Genomic DNA, 26,054 nt, shown 5'->3' on the forward strand with positions numbered 1-26,054 from the left:
CTATTTCAAGTCCTTTTGTGAGCTCTTGGATTTCCTGCTTTACTTCCTGATGTTTCCTCTTTCTTCTCTGCTTTTCTTAGCAGATGTACAACCCTCTGCAAAACAATAGGCAAAGAAATCCTTTTGACCACACGTGCCTTTGCTTTGGGTGGTTGCATGGACCTGGTTTTGGAATGGGGCTGGTATTAGTTCAACTATTCAGTCGACAAGGCTTAACTGTTTCTTATAATTGTTTGAATCGAGGATGTGGTTACTCCCCCAGCTTTCAGAAGGTTTAGTCCCATCCAGAACAGCTCAGGCTGAAAAAAATCTAGACAAGAAAGCTGTTACAACACAGTGATATTCATCATCAAATATTTGATTCACAGCCTCATCAGTAAATATGAGCTTAGAGGAACAGATGAGTAAATATATTTAAAGTTGTAGCCAGGCAGGGCAATATGAGACATCCCAGAACAATACCATTGAAAAGTCTCTGAGTTACAGCAAAAGCCTTTCCCCTGAGCACCCTGCCACCACTGTGCATTGACGTCCAGAATCTCTTTCTCAGACCTAAACAATAACCTCAGAAAATAAAGCTGTTAATGATGACATTGAAAACTTTGAACCTTAAAGTTACTTGTATTTGATATAAAGCATAAGATTCTTCATATTTATATGCACATTAATTGTATAGTTATATTAAATTTTCCTTAGGAAAAAATGTGTAATAAATTGCATTAAGAATGAGGAATTCTTTTTCTGGCCTCAAAACCTGAGAGCACTAAAAGAGAGCTGTTTACGATGTAACTCTCCAAAAATATAGTAAGATAAATTAACCCAAAGCTTTCTAGGTTTAGTCTTCTTGAAATTACTGAATGTCACATACATACATGAAATACAATTACATCTTTGAGCCCAAAGAAAACAAGATTCTATATACTTTTATACTCCTAGAATGGAAATGTTTAGGTTTTAATTACCAGTAACGTGCTGAAGGCCTTGTAAAAAGAGGTATTCAATTAGGACAACTATTTATGCATTGATTATGTACAGAATTGTTTTCTAAGAACCAAACATTTGCAAGGAGATCAGCATGCCACTCTGCCAAAAAGATCTTGATAGGAACTGCTGTGATCTGTCTTATCAAAACAATAATCTGTGGACAGAAGGACCTTACTGACAGCTCTTCTTTTTTGCCTGTTGGAATGCAAACTATTTTCATTGGTAACAAATGTAGCATCTTTCTACTAGTCACAAAAGAAGTATCTTTTAGCAGTAAAATACAGCAACAAAGTAGCAAACAAGTGAAACAACACATGGAGGGATGAAATGTGTGAACTCCGCATGAATTCAAATGCATCTTGTTAGAGTATTTTCATGATACCAATAATTTAGCGTTTACTTAACAGAAGCTATACCTGATACGATTTGAAAATGACCTAACAACAAGCCCTTCAGACTTTATGGTCAAGAGACTGATGTTGGAGTTTGGGCTTCACGTTTTGCCACAGTGGCCCAAGCACAGGACACAGACAAGCAGCCTGGGCTTTGCGTCCATCTCCATGTTTCACTTTGTCTTCCTGATTCTAGGATGCAATATTCATGACACATCTGGATCACAGCGTGGAATATGGCTGTGGCCACTGACAGTCTCACCAACCCCCTTTTTCAGACTAGCTATAAAGAAGAAATTTTTTTACAATGAGGGTGGTGAAGCACTGGAATATGTTGACCAGGGAGGTGGTAGATGCCCCATCCCTGGAAACATTCAGGGTCAGGGTGGATGGGGCTCTGAGCAACCCGATCTAGTTGAAGGTGGGCCTGTTCATTTCAGGGGGGTTGGACTAGATGGCCTTTAAAGGTCCCTTCCAACCAAAACCATTTAAGGTTCTATGGTTCTCTGTGGAGAGATAAGGCACAGGGCAAGGATACTAACATGTCAAAAACAGGAGACCATGAAGAGTGTCTGCTGATGAACCAGATCCCGACAGATATTACTGCACCTTCTAGAGCTTAAGAAGTGGATGTGAGATGTCTTTGATCACCCCTTGGTTGCTTCTGATCTCCTCAGCATGTCATCACAGCTGTACAAGTCTTTGGGGACAGAAGAATTGTTTTTTCTTTGTTCTGACAATGGTATTTTAAAACTGATTGTGGATTCCTAGCTGTTGCTACACCCATTTTTCCAATAGTGAGTTCCTTGGTTTGTCCCCAGAAAAGCTTAGCTGTAAGTGGGGAGATGGGCAATGTGAGGGAGGTTGCCTCCTTTGTGGCGTTTTTCATGTTCTTCACTTGCTGGTGTATAGGTTAAGGTGGCACCTGTAATGGGAAATGGAAGTTCTCAGCCATGCCTGTGTCATGGACACAACCCTGAGAGACAAACTAACCCAGGGAAGGGAACACTTCCAGCTGCAAATGAGGTTTTACACATATTGTGGCCACTAAAGTGACAGCAAAAAGAAGTAACCAGCTTCTAGAATATAAAAAAGACCTGAACATATTACATTAATTAAAACAGATGCATAAGTAATTATGTGTAAAGATTTTTACTGGAATCTGACATATTTTTCTCCAATTTGAGGCCAAATTTCATTCTTGTTACTATCTCCAGGGAAGCTATTGGGCAGCATATACACCAAAGAATTCACTCTGTTGGAGTGGTTTGAACCAATTTGTACTGTAAAATTCAGTTTTTCAGCTATAATTGCATGGTTTGACTCCAGCACAGTCCGGTTCCCACCACAGGAGGTGGGACCCACTCTGTTTCCTCTCAGTGGACTTGAATAATTTTCCACCTGACATTACAACACTGTGAAAGCTTAAACAAGATTTTGGAGTACTTTCAGACTTTTGTAAACGTGTGCAGTAAACACATCAGGGGCACATTTGAATGAAAGTTATTTTTTTGTAAGCAAAAGGTGCCTTGCTTTTTGGATGTGCTGTTCCTCAGATGAAAGCACTGCTTATAAGCATGATGTTGAGAAGGTTTATTTTAGCTGCATGAATTAGCAAAGCAGAAGGCGAAAGAGAGTGAGAATGTGTATAAAACCCTAGGGAAATGTGGGAAATGTGGGAAAACTAAGGAGTATAACAAAACTGAATAGCTTGGATAAGATATCCATTCTTTAGTTCACATATCTGCTTTCTCTTCTATTAAAGAAGATTTGTATTCTTCCTTCTTGGATTGTCAGAGGTAAAATGCTTTGCATAGGGAGAAAATGTATTGCATTGATTGATATATTTTTTTTTTTTTTTTTAACTGTCTTAAATAGTCCTTTGAAGTTTGCAGTGGTGCTCAAGTTCAAATGTCTCCTGTTCCCTTTCGGAAGGTTTGAAGGATTTGGGAAGGTGAACAAGCAGATCTATAATTAAAGAACAGTTGATGGTAACTATCCCCCTTTGTTAGCATTCTCGGGCCACCTCCAAATTTAGATGTTTAAAGAGAACTGTCCCGTTTTAGTTCTGCAATAGTTCAGATGCCACCATTGCATAGCAGAAGAGAAGCCTTTCTGAAATCCAGGGTACATCCCCTTTCTGACTACAGAAACAAGCTCATAGTCTTCATTTTATATATTAAAGAAAATTTTACATATTAAAGAATTAATTTTACATATTAAAGAAAATGCTATGCTTTCCTACCGTAACAATCCTAAACACTATAGCATCTTTAAGAGTCTGAAATGTCTGGATTTGAAGAACAGTCATTTGTCTGTGAAGAGAATTTAGAGACATCCTGATGTTAATGCAAAAGAAGAGAAGCACAGGACAGTGGGGCTGGCTGCAGAGCACTTGAGGGATCCAGCCCCTGTGGGATGTGCAATTCTACTGATTTGGAAACATCTCTGACACTGCCTGCTTGATTTTGCAAATTTTTGTCCTGGAGCAAAGAAAACTAGCTCTGATAGTGTCAAAATACCACAAGATCTCACACTAAGATGTTTTTGAATGGAATGTCTTTTTCATTTGGAAATAACATTTTTTGGAAGTACTTCATGTAAGTTTGATTATCCTGTCTGGATAACACATTGTCTGTGATAACCAGCCACAAAAAATAATAATTTGTCTTAAATCAGTTTTTATCTTTTGAAATTACTCCTTGTGTGGATTTTGAAGGGAGAAATGGGCTCATTCATAAAGTACAACCAGAATTCAGTATCTTTAGATACTCCATTAAGTAGGAGTCCCCCCCAAAAATTGGCAGCACATCAAGGCTCCACCTTCCTTTTATGTTCCTCGTAGGAAAAGTCACAAAAACATTACTTTATGCAGCGAGAAATGAAGTAGCTTGAAAGAAGCCTAGTGGCAATCTCTGAGACAGTGGCACTAGAAGATAGGTGACACACATTACTCAGCACAGCATAGATATAGTATGGTTGTACATGATTGATTTATGCTGCAGACGGAGTCTCACAGGCATGTGTTGCTCAGACCGTGAAACCAACTGAAAATTATTCTTAAATCCTTAGACATTTTTTCATGGCAACATGGGTCTAAAACTACAGCAGCAGAAACTGAGTTTATTTGTGTCCTATAGTCTGTCTGCTCCGAGGGTCTGCTAGCCATATTCAGTTGTTCATATGGAAAGAAAAGCCTTGGGATCAGATTAACCCCTTCTTTTCCCAGTTCTGGATGAAAAGCACATTGCTTTTCCAGTGCTTTACTGCAAACACATTCAAAAATAGCTATAGGAAATTGAGATTCTATAAAACCTTCCTGGGGGAGGACCAGGATGGTAAAACAAAGCTTTTCAGAAAGGATTTTTTCTTTCTTTTTTTTTCTTTTTTTTTTTTTTTAAATGCTCTGAATTTCATAATCTAAACAGAGCAGGGTGACCCCACATATTTTTTGCTTTTTCTTAGAGAACTCAACTCAATGTTTTGTTTTCCCTTATCTCTGTACTGCACAGATAAAATACACTTTTTTGTTCTATATCATCCCTTTCTGCTGTGTACTTCTCTAAGCATTTTCTCAGCTTCAGTAAGAACTTGCACCAAAGCCTTGTCCCCTGCAACCTTCCTTCTTGCAGTCCCAGTAATTTCCTTCTGGTTCCATATTCCTGCATACATTTTCAGAGAAGACAATTCCTTCTTTACTTTTTCTCTTTTCTGGGCTACATAGATAGAACACTTACACAGATAAAGTAAGAACAACTTTCTCCCAGAAAGCCTGAAAGCACACAAACAGCCTAGTCATCCAGCTCCAGAATGATCTCAAAGAAACCCACCACGGTTCAGAAAGGCCCCCCTGTGCTAGAAGAAAGCCCCAGGTGCTCCAGCACACCTCTCTTAAAGCCTGGGGAGGGGCACAAGTTCATTAGTTCCCTACATCTGTGCCCAAAGAAAGCAGCTGTTGACCATCCTCTGGCCAGAATCAACTTGTTAATCCCCATAAAAGACATGGCTACGTCTGCTTGTAGTGTCTCCCCAAGGGGCTGCAATAAACCCCATAACTCAATTGCTTCTGAAACCTGATCTGCAGGCAAATATAAGGCTTCAGCTGCTAGAAAGAGGGGTAAGGGTGTTTTAACTCAGGGCCCAGGCTTTGTTTTGTAGCTATTTGAGTTTGTGATTATGTAGAGGGGTTTTGGGGGGGCATGAAAATAAGGACCTGGAATTTTATCAGATTTTTAGCAGGTTGAGCATCTCCTGTGGGGAACGGAGGAAGGAACCTAATCTTGCTTTCTACTAATATCTCTTCTTAAAGGATGAGTATTGGCTCCTGGCCTTGCAGATCAGTACAAGGTAAGATTACTTTAATATAAACTTAATACTTATTTTTGTCTTAAATTCTAATAAATCTTGGCTTTTCTGCCAAGAACAAAAAATAAGACAGTTCTGATTTAAAAATCTATATTCAAAAAACTATGATTTTTACAATGCCACTGTCTTATGACATAAGTCAAACACTCCATCCAACTCCTTTTACACAGTAGGCTTAAGCTTAAAACAAAAAATTCTTATTTGTACTGATACACTTATTTGCATAGGTTTCCCATGGTATCTACAGTGAGATGAAACCCTCTAAATTTATGGAACAATACAGTTCATATAAAACAAATAAACCTTTATAATATAATACAACTTATAAAGTCTGTGTGTGGAATATTCTGGTGTTTAAATATTGGAACAAGATTCCAGTTTTGAAGGTTAATTACAAAGATAGGTAAGAGTTTGCTTTCTTGGTAGGTTTTAGATCAAATCTAGGTTATGGCCCATGTAAAGAATGTGTATGGCTAAACAAAGGAAGAAAAAAAAAAATAAAGTGTTTGGTCAAAAAGCTATAGGAAGACTGAAGGGCACTTTGTGTCTCTCTTCCAATAGCAACCTCAATAAAGCAAAATCTGAAAAGAGACACAGACAGATTAAAATGCAAAGAGAGATAAGAAAAACACTTTAATACCTTGAGCTGCTATTGTGGTGCCACTCTCTCTATGAGATTGATAGAGACAAGAAGAAGAAACCAAATCAGTTTAGAAAACTGCTGTGGAGAACCCTGCCAGGGGAAGGCTTGTAAGGCTTTTATTCTGCACACACTTCCAGGAGTAAAGCACTTTATCCAAGACAATCAAAACTCATGTTTTCACACAGATGACATCATTTACTTGCAGATGTGATACTTCAAGATCACTTATGTCTAAAACAAACTCATGCTTTCTATTTGGCTAGACTGTTTGCAATGGCAAACCAGTAATACATTCAACAGTTGTAAAACTGTGTATTCAACTTTAGTGGCACATGCATATTTGTACTTGGAGACCCCACGAGAAGAGAAGTTCACGTTATGCAAGGAAACAACAAGATGAGACTTGTGCACGAAGGCTGCTGGACAATCTGATATCAATAACACTCTTATCGTGGTAGTCATGGGCATGAGCCCTGGTTACAAACCTGCAGATCATAAAGGGAGCATGAGCTGGCACAGCTCTGCAGGGGCTTCATGTGTGGTGGTGGAGAAGCAAAATAAACAAAATGCCAAGCCAGGAAACAGGCTACTATCATCCTCACTGGGTATCGTGACTTTGCAAGAGTCAGTGCAGTAAAATCTAGTATTACATTTCAGGAACTTGGCTCAACTCCCCAACCCCGTTGTATTTGAGCTACTGTTAAACCTTGGTGCCAGTGAAAAGCAGAATTTTCAATTAATTCTACATTTCAGAGAGGAAGAATGGCCAGTCTTCTTGTTCCTGCAAAGATAAAAACTTGCGCAGAGTCCAAGCAATATTCGAGCTCTCTGAGATATCTTCCTCCTTTTTGCTTTCAATAGAAGTATTCAAAGTAAAACTCAGTCTTTCTTTAATAGTTTTGTGCAAACCTTTGCTCTTGTAAGAGGGGGAAATGGTTTCGAGCCAGCTGAATTACTTGCAAATTGATTTAATGGGTCCAATTACTGAATTTGAGTAACCAAGGTTTTGAATAACTGAGATACTTTTCAATGTAAGCAATAAATACCAGGGATAGAACTGTATTATAGGAAACAGAGACTATGACTGAGCTTTGGATAATCAAGATTCTAGTTTGTATCATGTGTACTTTGGCAGCAGCTGATTCCTATAGGAATAAAAAAGTAAGAACATGTGCAAACTGCAGTATGACACTACCACTGTGACCTCGTCAACAGCTTCAAGGTCATCATTAGGAGAGTCTTCAGCTTTTTTTTTTTTTCCTGGTTGTATGTGGATTGTTAAGATTTATTACAATCATTGCAAGAGAACACCTGCTAAATGTCAAAAGATTCCTGGGAAACTTCAAGTGTTTTGCTAAAGGCAAAACTATACCTTTTACATAGCTTTCAGGAATCCAGTTTGATGGAATACAGTCTAGTCTTCATTGATCATGCTCTAAAGTAGAAATACAACCACAAGTGATATTCAGAAACATATTTGTTCTCCAGACAAATTTACCTGTGTTTAAAATGATCCATGTCTTGCTTCCTGATATATATCATACTCTGAGTAAGGACCAGATCTGTGGTTGAAGTCAGCTGGCATTGCTGTAATGGCTTTGGTGGAGCTATGAGGAGTCCCACCAGCTGAGCACTTAATCAGGTGCCTGAGCACTGTCTAAATGTGTTGGGAAAAATTAAATTTGACTTTTGAAATTTATACTAAACAAACATGGAGAAATGTCTTAATGTCCAAATTTCTAGAGGTTTTTAGCTGAAATTTGCCACGCATCTCCTTTGACAGCATTGCAGCATTCCTCCCCTACATCACCATTTTATTTTCAGCTCAGTGATTCTCTTTTCTTTGAGCAAGGAAACTCTGTCTGCTTTTCATGACTAATATATGGCCCCTGAGTGAAGGCAAGGCTGTGATTCAAATCAAGAGTTCTGTTGACATTATAATCCTTAGGAGCACAGCTGGAGCATTTCATGAACGGTAGCAAAGACCCTCCATTGATTTACTGCCTTGGTATTCAATCAGGAGTCCATGTTCTGTGTTGTTAGCTGCAACATACAAAAAATAACTTGGTGAACTTCTAATTAAGGCATTTAGCTTCTTGCCTATCTTGTAAGAAAAGATTTGTGCTATATATGAGATGATGCTGCTTTTATGGATTCTCCCCTATTTTTATAGCAGGAGGGCTTCAGGCCCTGAGAAGGTTCTGTGGGCTATAAACGGGATAAACACCAAAGTTGCTCTGTGACCCTTCCAAGCAGAAGACGAAGCACTGTGGGATGTCAGGAATTTTCATGCTTCTCCCCCAAGCTCTGTACACCTTCTTTTTGTTCCAGTTGTATGCAAAATCTTTACTAGCTATAATCGTCCCTCAAGCAAGGCGGAATGGGGTGGGTAGGAAATCACCCCCGTTCTCACGAGAGCTGCAAAGGGAATCCACAGCTCTGCTTCTGGGCAGCAAATAAACCCTTCCCTTTCTGCAGTGCCAGTCCCCAGCCACAGCATGCACGAGAGCAATTTTGAAGCCGTGCTCTTTCTCGTCTCGCCCTTCGTTCCCAGGGAGAGAGCGACCGTGCTGCCAGCCCCCACTGACCTGAAGATGAGAGTTCCCTAGATTGTTTCCAGCTTGCACTGCTAGCCCTGTTGAACGAATAGCACTTACAGTATTTTTGGGGTGGTGACTCACAAGAAAGTCATGAATGCCCCCTTAAAAGTCTGTCAAAAGCCCCCTGCTAAGAAGTGTTTTCTTTTTCCTGTTTTCGTTGTCCAGGCTGCCTGTGGATATTTCCACAAGGCTCCAACACAGTTTTCTCAATTTGTTGTCCAAGCAGCAAGTTGTACCCTAAAAGGCAACAGAGTGGAGATGCAGACCCTAATCTGACACCGTTCCTGTTCATCACACCCTATAGCAATAGCCAGAACATACAGCCCTCCCTTCCAGTCATTGCAGAGGGTACCAAGGTGCCAGCCAGGACCAAAACCACTGATTCTCCTGAATGCCTTTCAACTGCTTTATCTACCTACTAATTTCAAAGGTACTTCAGGTGGCTAAAAACATGGAAATTTGAGAGTTTAGGGATAAAGGTGTTTTGGCAGATCTGGTATCAAGTGCATCAGTCATTTTTTTAATATATTTTTTTTAACCCTCAGAAAGTGCTTCAGAAACTATTGATCCTTTCAAAAATAACATAAAATAATCAGAGATTGTTATCACAGGTACTTGTATCTTCAAGAGGTATGAAGTTTAAAGACTTGATAAAGACCAAAGAAAAGCTGGTGTTGAAGCATGGTCTGGATACAAAAAAGAGCTCAGAACAACTGTAAGATCTGGAGTTGTGAGTGTTATATTTGGACTGAGAGGCAGCTGTGGAAAGGAAAAATGGCATATGTCCATTTTTTTGGCATGAACACACAGCAGGAGATACAATGCTTTTTGCCTTCACTGTGGCTCAAGCTCTATTAGTGGCTGGGTTTCAATTTTTCCTTCTCTTACTGAGCCAGAGCTTCAGCTGGTCAGAGCTCTGCTAAAGGCACCCCGTGCCAGGAAGATGGTAGTCAAGACCTGCCCTGATCTCTGTTGGTACACCTAGAGCTTGGTGACACAAGGCTTACTGAATAATTCTTCACAGGGCCCATCAATGTTTTATTTGACCTGCACTGTTAGGGCTGGGTCCTCCAAGAGGTGTATCATGGCAATATGACCACACTATGAAATTGCGCTCCCATGAGCAAGGGCTGGTGCCCAGCTCAGCAGCAATCCCTCCATCAAGGTGATCCCTACACCATAAAAATCTCATCTTCTCAAAAGTGGGCCATTAGAAACACTAAATAAGTCAAAGGAAAGCTCGAGCCAAAACTTTTGAGCATGGAAACCTCACATGGTGAACCAGAGCAGATCTCTCCTGAATTGCTTTCATCTTTACAGGCTGATGAAGCAGGTCTACACCCTGTGAAATGGGCCTGTTACCTTGCAAGTGGAGCCACTGTTCCTTCCCAGGGTGACCCCCACATCCTGGTAGAAGCTGGAGAAGTGTCCAGAGATACTGGGCAGGACTGCAAGAAGAAAATGCTGTGTGTTTGTGGGCTTTTTGGAATAATTTTTATCCCTTTTCAATTTGCTATGAACAACTGGGTAGGGAGAGTGGCAAAGAACAGAAAGGCTGGGCTGCTCCCTTTGTTATTTAAGGGTGCAGTACCTGGTGCATTGGAGTCCTGATACTTTAGTGAGCCTTTGGGCTACAACAAAACCAAGCAGAATAATAAGTGATTTATGGCTGTTGGTTTATTACTGATCTATAGCTGCAGCAGAGACATTCACTGAAAACTGCTCTCAATAACTGTTCAGTCAGTATATTCCTTTTTGAAATATTTAGCTGTGATCTCTCTCACTGGCACGAAGAGGAAGAACTGTTACAGTATTGCACTTGTAGAACTACAAAAACATTTCTAGTCTGTGTATGGTTAAAGACTAAGTGTAAGTCCTGCAGGAGTTGAATAACAGTATGTAGATAAACCAGCCATGGAATATTTCTATTATTGCTACTTTAAAAGTATTTCTTAATGTTATTCTTGTCAAACAAAATATTCCATAATAATCTTTTATCTTGGAGCCCTGATTCTAACATAGTGAAAAATCAGGGTGGGAGGGAAGGGGGGGTATGAACCAAACCTACTGATCTAAACAGTGCAGGATCTGACATTAGTAAAATAATGTCATGTAAAAATAATGAGAGCATAAGGTTTATGACTGCTTATTTGGTGGGGCTGGGGTTATCCAATGGGAGAAATACTACCAAAGTCCAGTGAGATATGGTTACTAGGCAGGAATCCCAGGAGATTCTGTTACCATGCAGGAATCCCATGAGACAGTATTATCAAGAAGGAATCTGTACTATTCAGTTCACCACAAGGCAGTAATATTAGATTTTTAGAAATAAATCCTGTGGTATCTTGTTTTATAAGAGTTGGCACAGAAAGGAACACAGAAAAATGCAATGGAAGAAAGATGTCTCCCTGGAACCTGAGCTGGGAGCCCTAATCTTTACACCAATTTGTAGCAGAAATAAAACTTCACAAATTTTCCTCATGATCCTGAGATATTTTTATTAAATATGATATTAATCACTTATTTGTGAATTTTTTTTTAACAAAATACAGATTTGATCACTGAAACGGCAAGGCATGAATGCTGTTGTGACTAGATTTTGATTGTCATAACTTCTAAATTTTTTATTTATAATGTGTTGTGCTTGTATCATGAATAGTACTGCTTTGTTTTAGATGTGCAATATAACTCAGCACTAACCGAACTAATGAGCTGTTCAGATCAGTCTTATGCTACATATTTGTGTGATGCCTTACACGAAGTTTGCAGCATTTGAACAATAGAAGAATGTAAGAGGATTAACAAAACAATATTTGTTTTCCTTATTATCTTTTTCTTCCAGTACCAGTGACACTGGTCTGTTTGGCAAGAAGTGACTGGACACTTGTTTCAAGAAGACCTAACTTAATTGCAGCCTCTCTCTGGAAATTGGCCGCTACACCTGTAAATTTTGAGAGCCTTCTGCCAGCGATGGAAAGAATCCTCAGAAAGCTATTTCCAAGGTGCCCAAAGGAGGAAACTAAGGCTTGCTATTTTCATTTGATCACAACAGGTAAGTCTGAATGTTCACCTTCCTTTAAATGCAGTATTTTGCCTGCCTGAATCATGGTACACCTTTATCGGTATTTAATCAGATAAACTGTGATCAAGGACAAAATTCCCCTTAACAAAAGTTTAGTGTGAAGAGACAGATCAACTTTGTGATTAGCCTGAATAAAGGCTGAGTATGCATTAAATTAGGACCTAACACCAAGTTGCAGGTGTACTTGTAATTTATCAATATTTCTAAATAGATCCCTTCAGAGACCTATCTCTGAAGCCGTGCTTTGGAAGGTAACAAGTGCAGTAGGTCACAAACTCACACAGCCCCATACCTCCACACAAACAGTCAGAAACCTGTTGGGATGGTTTGTCTCTCAAAAGTTGACCTTATTGAAAAGGGAGATGGGAAAACTCAGGACTTTAGGTGAGAAGCTAGAAGTGAGAGTGGAAACCTGTTGAAAAAAACACTGGTAATCTATGCTAGGAATTTTTTTTTAAAAAAAATCAATCAACAGCGGTGCCAAGCACAAGGATCGAGACCAAAAGCCATCAAGGAGAGTGCAGTGGTCCCACAGATGTCATTGCTCCTTGGATCCATCCAAGGATGACACATGGATGGCTGTCCAAAAGCATCACATACTCCTGGCTGTGCTGACAACAAAGGTGTCACCCGTGGGACAGAGCCAGGTATTCCCCATGCTTTTTAAAGCTGCGGAAGGACTTGTCCCTGGTATTCAGATGTGATTACACCAAGCTGAAGAGAAAGAAAAGGAAGTGGCAGGAAGGAATATAAAACTCAAGAGGCATTAGCCTGTTTGCTGTGTTTGAGGCTACATTTGCTTGAGTGCCCATGAACAAGAAAGCAGGCACCACTGAATAGTAGGCTTAAGGAAAGTCAGTTTAGCTTCAGAAGAGGGTGTACATACACTGATCAGATCTTAACCCTGAAAGACATAATCAAACAACAGTGTGAGCATGGAAGACTTCTGAATGTGCTAAGTGGACCATTAGAAAACACAACACCTATAGTGGGGATATTGTGACGCAGAGGTACTAGGAAGATTACGAAGAGAGATTACTGGTAATGACAGATGGAGAAGTTACTGAACCCACACATTGGAGAGATGCAAATCACAGCCATAGTGCTTTTGTGATAAGGATTTCAACTCGGTAGTAATGGTTTGGGATCATTAGTTCACATACCGTGGCTTTACCCAACAGCCCTCAGATGCTAATGGCTTGCAGTCCCGTGACAACAGGCTTGTATCACGCCCATGGTCCTGGGGCAGCTAAATCACTGGGGGCTTTGTGAACACATGAGGACTCCCCACACACTTCTAATGCACTTTTTTTTTTTATGTACCTCTGTCTAGAAGGCTGTGAAAATTTTAAGGAGGGGATCACTTGTGAGTAAACACCACAATTCATTCTCTAAGTGTGATGACCAATTTCACATATTCCTATAAGAAGGAAAAAATAAAGTCAAATGACTATATTGTCTTGGAAGAATTAACGTTAGTACTTTCAATGCCAAGCTGAAAGCCAGGCCAATAGTTTGTGGATCTCTCTTCATCTATAAGGGAAATCTCCTCATCTATAAGAAATCACTGACGTTTCACAGAGTTTGTCTCAACCTGTTTAGTTAAATGCCTTTTTCTTAATATAATGTGCTTCTACAACCTTTTTCTCTTTTATTACAAAGAAATCATTCTCATCTTCCCTTGTTTCCCCAGAGGCTTTCACAAATACTTTCTGTACTGTCAATCTTGCCAGCAGTATCTCCTGTGCTTACCTACACAAATGGGTATGCAATGTATATTTTCAAAAATTTGACTTAGGTGCCACTTGTTTCAGTGAAAGAGTAGCATTAGTGCAGAGTGACTTGATGCAGTCAGGTGGAGTCGCAGAGCCTATGTGGCAAGTTACAAGAATGAGACTTGGAGCAGAAATCTGGTTGTGAATTTGGTTTGGGATTTATTGCTCGGCAACTTGGAGTACAGCTAGTCAACAGCTGGCTCTCTAGCCAAAACACACTGGCAAACAGAGAAAAATTGTCATGGTAACAGTGCTACAGCACATACTGCAATGGCACTCTGGTCTACTAAGGGAATTCCTAAGTGGTACCACAGTAAAAATTATGACTAATAATAACCAGTAATAAACTATTGCTACTACTAATAATAGCAGTAATTATACTTATACTATAACAACAGCGAGATATATTTGGCTAGTATTTGGTGATTCCAAATTGCTGTTTAAACATATCTTGCTGATTTCTTGTAAGCTCTCTGCTTGGGTATCACAGCTCCTCCAGCAGCAGAGGGTTAGTCCACAAGCAAAGGCATTTCTGTATGTTCCCCTCTGCAGCTGATGGAATGTCTCTCCTTTTTCCCTAATCATCACAGAAGCTTAAATAATATATAGTACTATGGAACTTTGTCATAAATGAGTATGGTCATGGGGTTGGAAGTGCTGAAGCTTCTGAAAGAGCAGTAGTAGCACAGCAGGGTGTTGGGTACAAACTGCTACAGCCCCAAAAGAGGTTTCCAAAACCACTTCACCAATATCATCAAATTGTGATCCAATGTATTTGGGAGCTAACTCTGCAGCCTGTGTTCATGTTGAGTTGAAAACACCATGAAGCATGAGAATGGGTTTCAAACCACCCCTCAGGCTCAGTAAAAAATAATGGCAATTTGCTGCTCATAATAAACAACAACAGTGTGCAAGCTTTGTTCTTTTGATTCTGAATTATGATTGCACTTGCACCAGGGCTGCTACAGGAGGGAGTTTTGGGGTAGCTTTTTTATCTACACTCCATAATTTTCCCGCTGCAATTTAAACAAACTACTGTGGTGATGAGAGGAAGGGAGGAACTTTCTAAATTCTGTAAAAATCTAATGTAGAACAATGCTTGCCTGCACGATTCTTCTCCCTCCTCTGCTTTGTCCTCCCAGCTCCCTAGAAGTGGCCCCAGCCAGTGTGAGAAAGATCAGGGGAGTTTTAGAGGACAAGAAAGAGGAGGTCTGACTGCAGGTGTAACACATCACCAAACTGCAATATGTTTGTTATGAACGATACTGCTTGCCTCTTCAAATACTGATGGTGAAAACTGTCACTACCACCAAAAATAACATGCTTATTAAATCATTTTGGCAGCAGTTCAGTGAGGACTTCTAGACAAACAAACAGAGTAGCTTTGAGTTCTCCTTGGCTCTCTACTCCCTCCAATACCTTCCAGTCCCAAATCAGTGGTATTTTTACTGGAGCCACAGTCCAGCACTCTACAAAAAAGTCTACCGAGCCAGGCTTTCCATCTTACCCTCTTAGTGTAAGGTAGAGTCAGTACCAACACTCAGCTTCCTTGGGCTCCATCAGTTGACAGGATCTTCAGGATTGGTCCAATCCTTCCAAAGGTGGCCCTGGTCTGGCACAGTGCTTTAGTTCCTGGGGGTCCTGGCATGATGTCTTGATCAACTTCAGCTCCCCTCCTTCTGCAGTCACTCCTCTTGCATGGAACAAGATGTGTGACCTGACCCATCCTCTTCTTAAAACCAATACACAAGCAGATAAGTACTGTTCATCCAGGTTGCTACGCTGATGTTGGACAATAAAGACTAAATGAAAATAACGTGATTGTGGTAATTTGTAATTAAAGCATGTAGACACATTATTGAGAACTGGTAGCTCCTGAGGGTTTTGGAAGACAAATCAGTCAGCAGCTCATTGCTTTTGCTGTTTTGTCCCATTTGTTGTTGGATTGTAACTGAAGTCTTAGACCGATTTCTTTCAGAAAAATAGTAATAGGAATGACAATAATATGTACAGTGTTGTAGACAATAGGAATGGCATTTTACAGTAAGGACTATTGTATCATCACTATGTTCCATCTTCCAAGAAGTATTCATAAAGACTCCCGTGCCTTTTGTTTCTCCGAGATCCTGCATTTGAACTTCAAATGATGAGTAGCCTCCTAGAACGCTGGTCCAACAACTCTCAGGGATATAAATTTACAAATTAAGAAGTGGGAAGAGGGGGGAGAAGACATTAATTTTTGAAAGGTTGTTGGTTTTTTTGTGATGGAATCCTTTTTCACCCAAAAAGTGGTGCCCAAATTTAGTTTTTACCCACTGAAATAAATGGATATTCTGAAAACTCCAGGCATTTTTTTAATACTGCATTCCAGCATTATGAAGTTTCATTAAGGTAGCCAAAAATGTTTCCCTGCCCCAGTTCCAGAGAAATGCTAAATGGCCATGGATGTACTGACACCAACCTCTCTGATTTTACCTGGTTCTTTACATAGTAGAATAAATTGCATACAGCTTGTCCTGTGCAGGTCAGCAGGAGCTCTGCTGTGTTCCTTTTGTGGTGGAGGGTGTGCTTCAGTGGTTATTATAAGACCGTAAGACTTTGGGGTTCACAAGGCTTTTTCTGGCCATGTCTCTGACAGGGTGGAATATTTTGTGACTGTATATAGCATGTGGCAAATAGCATAGCAGTGACTGCACAGCACTGTCTGAATTCCCTGGGCAGGGAATTTTCTCTTTGTTATGTATCGCTCCCATCCCACTGTCCTGATTCTAACAGCTTGTGTGTACATTCTTTATTCCCATTAATATCAATAATAATGTACATGGAGATTCATATAAAAATAATTGTTCCAAATGGCTGTGCTCTGAACATAAAAACAGTGTCTCTCGTAGGGATCAGATTTTCTATAGGCTCCACTTCTTTTGTTTTATTCCATTATCTTGGGAAATTACATGGAAATGAGTGAGAATAGAGTTTAGTCAGTGTCTTTCATGCAATAGTTTACCCATTATTCCAGTTGAGTGGTAGCAAAGTCAAAATGTTGGAGCTGTGGGACATGTTCTGCTTGCATGGGACAGCTAACAGGTTTTAGATGACCGCACTATTATATTCAACATTTGCAGGACATGCATATTCAGGAAGGAGACTTAGCTTATTTCCAGGTAGCTTCCAATCCACTAATGGAGGGAATCATGGGTTAGTCCTGGGAAACTAGTAAGAATACCAAAGTCTTCATTCTGTTGTCTGCCTGGTTTAAGACTCTTTTCTTCTCAAGACAATCTTTAAAATGGTCATTTCAAGTTTGCATTTAACTCGTTCCACATCTTAAAAAAAAAAAAAAAAAAAAAAAAAAAAAGCAGTCCTAAGTAAGGTAAGTATCTAAGCTGTTTTCCTGACGATCTCTTCCTGCAGAGCACATTAGCAGTATGAAAACTGTACATTCTCTTGGTGCAAATATAAACATATTTTGAAAGGAAGAAAAATCATAAACTGAATACTCTTTGCTGAGAGCTAAGGAGTCTGTGTGGCTTCCTTGAACAGAGTGACTTGAGTCCAGTCCTGTTCCTTCTTTCATCTGCAGGAACAAAAATAGATCCTGCAAGAAAGGTTCTCTTAGAACAGTACCAGGAATCATCCCAAAGGAGAGGAGTGGTCTCTCCCTTTTTCTTTTGCTTGTCTTTTAACCTGCATGTATTAGTTCCTGTAATGCTGATCTTACTGTAGCTCTTGCAGCACTATTAGTGAAGTGAGAAAGATGGAAGGGAAATTCAGGTAATACAACAATGCCTGACTAGAATGAAGTTGCTCTGGGCCTTGAATGACGAGAGGAACCAAAAAATTAAGTCAAAAATAGAGCAACACAGTATGCCATCTCTGCAGGTTTCTTGGCATCGAGGGAATTTTTCTGGGCAAGGATCATTCATCCAAAACTTACTTATATCATCCAAGTGATCCAAACCTGGAGTGAGAACTGGCTCCCATTGTAATCCATAAGGCCTGTTATTAAACAACATAAAGACAGTGAATAACGATATGCTAAAACCTAAGATAAGTCTTCTAGACATGTCTGGTGACAGATAACTGATGCATCTGTTGACAGATAACCTGTTCTACAGACTTTGCAACGTGTTTCTTTGTTATATATCTGGCTTCTTATCTTTTGTTTCCATATGCCTTGAAGGGTAAGAAATTACATTTTACCTAATATATAACTGCTGTCATTAACTCCAAGCAACACAGGATCTGATGAGTAACCTCCATGCTGGTTGGTCTTGAAGCTCAGGAGCTGTTACCTGTGTATACTTCATGGCTTGCATTTCACTTTTCCAAAATTCACCTGGCTTTTCAAAAACCCAGTTCTTTCTGGCTGACTTCATCAGGAGCAATGTAGCACTGAACTGAGTACTTCTGTGAGCGAGCTGTCTGTTAAACTGTGGGTTTATAACTGCTTTCAGGGCTTTTTGTGTGCCAGAGTGCAAGATAAGTCTTTCACCATTGCCAGTACTGCTGGTGGTTATTAGGAAAGAAGAGTATTTGGAGAGGTTTCAGGATGTTTGTGTTCCGGCCCCTACCCCATGCAACCTGTAAGGTGCAGAGCTTGCCCAAAAATCAAAGGAGCCCATCTGTGCCTCTTGGTGTAGGTGAGTGCCACGGTCCTGCTGAACCCAAGCAGCTGTCCTGTCCTTGAGGATCAAAGTCAACATTGTACATTCTCTGCACGCTGTGCCATGTTGGGAAAGCACTTTGCCTAGACCAGGCTTTGAGAATCTCTGCCACAGTGGTTCTCCAACCGCGATGGATCACACAGATCTTTCACAACGTCTCTGCTCTTGATTCCCCCCTTGCCGCCCCAGACATACACGAAAACATCACATCTGATGGCAGCAGAGCTGCTCTTCACTGCCAACAGCAAGCAATGGGCTGGGAAGGAGGACAGCAACACCCAGCTCATGGAGGTATTCTGAGGATACAGCCACTGCCTTCTGAGAGGGCTCAGAACTTGCAGTGATGAACACCGCAAAAAGTCCAAGAGTAAATAAGGAAAAGAGACATCCATTTGTTTCACAGTTGTGACACTAAAGGTCAACTGGAAAAGCTAGTCTCCTACATGCTCAGAGAGGTTATGAATTGTACAGCTATGTCCATATATGTTCTGACAGATTTTAAGTGGTGCTTTTCTGGGAAGTTTTAAAATTCAGCAATACACGTCATTTGCTTACAACAGCCAGTTTTCTTCACATTAGCCACTGGTAAAAAATGATTCATGCAAGAGAGGCCACATGTTGAACAGACTCATGCAAACCAATTATGCTACATTCAAAGTCAGCTAAAACATTCTCACACAAAAAGTTAACTTAAGCTACTATTTCCCACAATAATAATAATAAAAATAAGCTTAACAAACACTTACCCTGATTCTCAAAACTCATTTTCTATTATGTTTCCTTTTACCAGTTTTGTTTGGCAGCGTGTCAAGTAATGTATCAGCAAAAGTATGTGTGCCATAATCTGACAAAAGGAAAAAATTGTATATTTTTAGTTTTAAACTGTTTATAATTTCAATAGGTAAAAAGCATACAGGACAAGGAAGAGCAAAATAGCATATGCAGAAATGTCAGCAGTGAATATGAAAGTATAAGCATGTGAGTTTTAGTGTAAGATTGAGCCTGGCTGGGAAATGAGTAAGTTTTCTGAAAAAGACCTGCATTAATAACTGAAGCCCTCTGAACGTATGTCTCCGTCTAGGTTCTTAGCAGACTTCCCTTCCAAACTCCTTTCAAACTTCATGAGGGTGAGGGCTGTGAGACTATTGCAACACCCTGTGACATTATTGCTCTTAAAAATTATCTGGCTTGACTGATGACTTCCCAGGATGTTTCCATTGTCCCATCCCACTGAGTCCTGCTCTTCAATAATACAAACTCCAGTGATACTCCTGAGGAGTCCTCAGATCCTCCATGTTCTCCGCTCATCCCACCACTCCAGAGAAAAGCATCTCAGGCTTCGGGAGCTGACAGTAAATCACAACAGCAAAGAGAAATCCCACTGAAGGCTGCTAAGAATTCCTTCCTTTGCTGGTCCTCATGATATCACTCCCCAAAGCTCATTTTCTGCTAGCCTTAGTTCACTCTACTTTACTTACTTTTTTACTTACTTAGTTCACTTATTCAAGTAAGCAGCAGCACCATAAAGGTGACTGCAGAAGATCCACCAGGTAGGATGCAACTTTCAGCCCTGCAGTTAAGGTCTGGGTGTTGTTTAGTCATCCTTTGCCAAGAATGTAACTTCCATGAAGGGCATTCATTTCTATTAGCCTGACATTTTGTCGTGAGAGTGGAGAAGAGAGCAGAGCAGCTACAGAAGAAGGGAGAGGGTAGTGGAAAACAGGAAGCATGTGCAGCAAGAAGAGCTGCTAACAGAGCAAAAGCCAGCAGAGCAAAGGAAACTGCTGTAAATATGGAGCAGTAGTGACAGTGGGGTTGGGAATTATTGCTGTGGGGAATGCATAGCGGAAAGCAAAGCATGGGGCAAAGCTGCAGCCTGCAGAAACAGAGTGATAAGCAGAGTGTATAACAGATTGTCCAGATGTGTTTCTTCGCCTGAGAGCTGTTTGTACGTCAGTCAGTACAAGGATCAGCAGGACAGGGAAATCGCTTTCTGTGACCGCATCAGGCTGCCTGGCTGATGGCCTTGGGTCTCCCAGAGGGTCGCTATCACCACACCAACACCTCACACCTTGGAGCTGATGTTGCCGGAACAGCAAACTGACAGCTCAAAAGCAATAAAGCAAACAAACCAAGTACAGATGCTGAGGAAAGAAGCTGCTAAGACATTGAACGTCGTTCACAGAAAGTCAAATGTCTGTGGCTTGATCTTCCAGCTGGAGCTCCTTGGTGCCCATCCCTGCAGCAGCGGGTGTGTATGAGCAGCCCAGTCACAAGCTGGAAGTGTGAACTGTGACATGTAAGCTGCTGAAGACCTAAAAGAGTCACACAGATGGATGCAGTCATGTCCTCTGTGATCTCTGCTTTATACGGAGATACATGGAGATGCACAACTGCACAAGCTCACCAGCAGCAGAGGGAGTAGCTGTTGAAAAAGTCCATACTCATCACAGGCAAAGTGATGTTCAATCCCCTTACTGAATCAATCCAAATACACCAGAGAGAGGTTATTGGTGCCTTTGTTATCTGCCCAGCATTGTAGCTGCCTGCTGCTATACTCCACTGCCCTTTTCCAATATATAACGCTACAACATCACTCAAGATAATAAGGTTTTGATCATGGCAAGACGCTCACAACAGCAAACAACCCAGGCACACAGAGATCAAATAGACCAGCTGCAAATGGACAGGGGGGGGAAAAAAAGCGCATATGACTCACTAGCTTGTGTGTGGGTATGTGTGTTATGCAGGCAACAGAGGCCTGGATGGCGAAGGTCTCCCAGCGACCCCAGCCATTCGGGGCTTGGGCCCCCAGCCCCGCGCTGCATTCCAGCCTGCCTCCTCTCCCGGGACCACTGCTTCTGCTCACACAGAGAGGCAGCCAGACGTGAACGTGAGAAAGCTTTCTCAGGCGAGTCCCTTCTGCAGATCGCTGGGTAGTTGTCTTCCAAAATAATCATAATTAAAGGGGGCGTACGCAGAAGGGGAGCTGGCATACAGGCTTGCTCTTTTACCATGTCTTCATAGCATGCAAACATGGTGAAAGGGATTTTTTCCCAACAATATACTTCTCCATGCCCCCTCTAGTCCACTCCCCATCCTTCCAGATCAAAGGGTCTCAGCACAATATTTGCCTTCAGCAGAAAAGCTCATGAGCAACATCTTTCAGGGTCATTTACATCTATTTACTGGAGTTAATAAATATGTAAATTGATTCTTAAATTGCGGACCTAGACCCCTTTAGAGATACAGACACAGAGCCAAGTTCCGATGACTGCCACGCCAGTGCAATTGCAGCATAATTTCTGTAAAGATTGTACAGATATTCCAGATTCCTTCTTCTTTTCCCTTTATCTTTCAGAATTCATGATATGAGACTTGAACCAGGGTGTGGACCCAAATTCTGTGAATCCTTTCTTTTTATATATAGTTTAAGCCTAGAGGAATTTGGAAACCAGAGGTGTCTGAACTGTGATATCCACATACACTTCTTAGAGAACAAAGCCGATACAAAGATGAAGACATTTTACCTGTTTTAGTATTTAAATTATTGCTGTGAAAGAGTGTGTTACACCAAGTGTAGGGGGCACACAACAGCAGAGCATGGCATGATATGGAAGATTCAAAAGAATTAATTATGGGATGATCTGGAGACACCAGCTCCCCTTCACTGCGTGAAAGTTGATGGCATGTTGGAGGGTCAGTTCCTGGCTCTGCCCTGGAGAGCCTGGCTGAAGGTTTCATTGGCTTCTGTAGGGAATATGTTGCTTTAACGGTTTCCTGTGACAATAATTTCCAGCAGACTGTCTGTTGCAACATAAAGACCCTGAAAGTCAGCAGCTTCCACACGTCATTTACACCTGGTGTGAACTGAAAATGCTGCAGTTCTGCTTTGTCTTCATCCCTATGGGTTATTCACAGGTACAAACAACTGGGGGATCAGAAAGCTTTGAAGCATCAGGACTAGTGTGTCATAGGTAGACTGGACACAAGCTCACACACACATGTATATATAAAATTTGAAAGCACAACCAAACTTTGTGGTTTCATTCCTAGCTGGAAACTTGTTGCTTTTCCTCTCAGAAAGGTTCATTTGAAGTCCTTATGGAAAGAAAAAGTGCCATTTAATTCTGTAACAAGTTTAAGACTGAACTTGCAGAAGCATCTCTTATTAAGCAGTGATAATGTGACAACATAATTTGATGTTCTGGATGTGCTGTGTAATCATTTAAGACCTGCAAGCATATGGACTCTAAGCCTAACAGGGCATTTTAGGACCCATTTCTGTACATCCCAAAGAGATGAAGGTACCACAGCTCGCTGGGCCTCCAGTGCACATCCCTAGATGGAAGTTTTAACACGCTTCCACATTCACAGGACTAAGGCCTCCAAGTCCATGCTTTTTTGGGTCAGAGACAATAGCTGTCAGTGGCAGTAAGGCTGAGCAGACCTGGCCCTGACCCAGCTGCGGGCATTGGACTATGCTCCCGCTGCAGGAGGGAAGCTGCTGGGTAGGTATGTTGGCAGAAGTACCACTCTTAGCCTGATCCTTCAGAGGTTAAATAAACTTAATCCCAAATTCATCCACCGCTTTTTGCTAACAGCAAATAATTCAGATTTGCAAGTAAGGTGGGATCCGAGGACCCTGGGGAAGGATGAGGTGTGCAGCACAGCCCCTGCAGAGCAGGGCAGTTTCCAAACCTGCGAGCAGGTAGCCTTTGCTTGATGCACAGCCCTTTCATCCAGAACAGATCTACTGGGATTGTCAGGTGTAAGAGGGGTCTGGATGGACCCGATGCAAACAGAAATGTAGTAAATGTCTGTGCATTTGACCTCAATGGATTTACCAGCCTGTAAATGTCCACAGAGAAAAATCTTAATTGTGCTGTCTTTAAACACACACAGAGAAATTGTCTGACATTGAGACAAAGCTACACCTAGGAGCCTTTTACCTTTGCAGCCCCAGATCACAATCACCCACAAAGCAGCAGCAGTTTCTTTTCCATCCTGAGAGGTGTGGCAGGAGAGACACACGCACTGTGTAGATGCACCTCACAAGAAGAAATAAAAGCACATCATCTAAGTTTGCTTAGGTTTAGCGAAGGTCAGAGATTTTCACACCTAGGTGAGCTGTCATCTGGCTTGGGGCAATTCTCTTTCCTCTCTCATCCTTTGCTGGAACAGCAGGAGAGCTTTACTGGCGTGAAAGGCTAAACTGTCTTCAGGCTATAAAGGACTTGAGTCACAAACCACTTCCCCCCCCCACACACAGACTTTCGTATTAATTCAGGACCTTCCAAAATTGTCCTAATATCTCCTCACCTGTTCTTTCTGAAAACCTGTTGAAGGCTGAGGCTTACGCTAAGGGAGGTGACAAAACATAGGGGATTTGTTCTAAACAAAGTTGTTCTAGACGGATGGGGTCAAAACTTGAGCTACTTCTAAATACTGAGCTTCATTTTCATGAACTTCAACTAAATTAAATAATTACCTATGAACAGCTGCACCATTAAGACACAACAGCAACATCTAAGTGCACATGTAGTAAAGATTAGAAAATAATCATACCGTTAAAAAGCACAGCAACACTTGCAACGAATGGGCAGCCTCTAAAGCTCAGGAATAAACTCGTGTCACTACAGCCCCTCTCAGTACAGTGACCAAGAGGGAGCTCCACATGTCTTGTACTCCAGAGCAACACCGTGCTTTCTAATTTCTTAAAGGGATATTTAGAATCAAAAACTTTATTACCACTTTTGAGCACATGCTGCCTCTTTAAATGTTTCCCTCTTTATTAAAGCCTTGGCCCTTTCCTTTGTTAATTTTTTTTTATGTTCTTTCATTTTTCATTTCTTAAACCTCCCATGCAACAACTGTTTTGGCTTTTAATGAAGGGAATTTTTCTGCATCCAGCAAACTGTAAACCATGTCGCTTGGATACAGCAAAAGCTGAAATTCCACAGATTTCCATAAAGTCATACATTGTGTTGGGGGGAAAGTGTGCTGGGCATTCTTTGATTTTTGTGTCCTGCATTAGCATTTGTAAGCACTTAAAGGAGAAAAAGAGAAAGAAAAGAGAAAGAAAGAGAAAAAAGAAAGGAGGGAGAGAGAGAGAAGGAAAGAGGGAAGGAAGGAAAGAAAAAAGAAAGAAGGAAAGAAAGAAAAGAAAGAAAGAAAGAAAGAAGAGGAAAGAGAAGAAAGAGAGAAGGAAGCTGCTGTTGATGAATGCAAAATATGACCTTTTCTTTTTAAAAGTTTGTGCTGTCCCTCTTGTTTAGCACCAGTGCTGCTCACGCTTTCCCTTCAAGACGCTCTGGAGTTGTTAAGCATCTAGGGGTGATAATTTGACTTTCAGCTAAACCGGAGGGCTGCAGCAGACAGCAGTAGGTGGTGATGTAATAGGTACCAACGCACATGGATATATAAATATCGTGGCGAGGGCTAAAGCGCTATGGCTGAGCAGCTATAGAAGAAGATCAGCACTTCAGACAAGACTCCTGGAGTTGAGATCAAGTTCAGAAGCCCTTGCTCCCGGGATTTCCTCTCCATGCAGCCAGCCCAGGGAAACTGCAGATCCTCGGGGGACTGAGCGCGGGGCTCCCTCCCTCCTCCCCCCCACCCCCCGCTTGGCTTTTTGGTTTGGTTTTTTCTTTTTTGTTGTTTTGATTTTGGGTTTTGTTTTTGGTTTTTTTCTGTTCTGTTTTCTGTTGGTTCTTTTTTTTTTTTTCTCCCCCCCTTTGACCTCGGTATAAAGTGGGAGCTGGGGGGCGAGCGTATTTTCGGAGCGAGCGGCCGCCGGCCCGTGGCTAGGCGCCCCTGAGCCGGGATGCCTCTCCCCGCGGCGCTGCTGCCGGCGCTGCTGCTGGGGCTGCTGTGGCCGGGGGCGGTGCGCGGCCGCCCCCCCCCGGGTCGCCTCCCCGCCGGGCCCCGCCAGCGCCGCTGGGACGCGGCTCTCTTCGCCCGCTCCGTCGCTCGCCTTCCGGCCGAGCGCCGCGACGCCGCCCGCGACGGCGACTACCTCCTGGGCATCAAGCGGCTGCGGCGCCTCTACTGCAACGTGGGCATCGGTTTCCACATCCAGGTCCTGCCCGACGGCCGCATCGACGGGATCCACAGCGAGAATCGATACAGTAAGCCCGCGACCCCCGCGGCGGGGCAGGTGAGCCGCTCCGCGCCTGCGGAACCGTGGTTCCGCGGGCGCGGAGCGGCTCACCTGCCCCCAGAAGGCGGCGTGTGCCCAAAGGAGGGTGGGTGCACGGCTCCCCTAAAAAGTCCGCCCGCCCACGGCGCCGCGCCGCTGCCCGTCCCGGCTGCCCCGAGGGCGGTGGGCGCCGGGGGTAGCGCGGCGGCGGCGGAGCTCCTCGGGCGCTCCGGCGGCGCTCGGCGGCGCTGCTCATGCCGCCGGCAGGCATCAGCTGTCGGGGTTGCCTCCACATCTGGAGGGTCCGCAGTCCCGTGGGCCGCCCATTCTTGAGCAGGGGCCGGGGAGAGCCCAAGCTCTCCCCCAGACTTGAAAAGCATCTGCTGGGGACTTAACCCCATGGCCCCG

The 26,054-nt window shown here is 42.1% G+C and overlaps 1 protein-coding gene across 1 annotated transcript in view; it reads left to right on the forward strand.

The window, feature by feature from the left end:
* The first annotated feature begins 9,818 nt into the window (after positions 1 to 9,818).
* FGF4 (fibroblast growth factor 4) overlaps positions 9,819 to 26,054 on the forward strand; it is a 46,338-nt gene continuing 30,102 nt past the window's right edge. Inside the window, exon 1 of the mRNA XM_080404922.1 lies at positions 9,819 to 25,635. Within this exon, the coding sequence (XP_080261048.1) occupies positions 25,332 to 25,635 (304 nt within the window). The 5' untranslated portion in view covers positions 9,819 to 25,331. The remainder of the gene's footprint in view (positions 25,636 to 26,054) is intronic.

Source organism: Falco punctatus (genome assembly GCF_963210335.1).
Source record: "Falco punctatus genome assembly, chromosome: 10".
Classification (NCBI taxonomy): Eukaryota; Metazoa; Chordata; class Aves; order Falconiformes; family Falconidae; genus Falco; species Falco punctatus.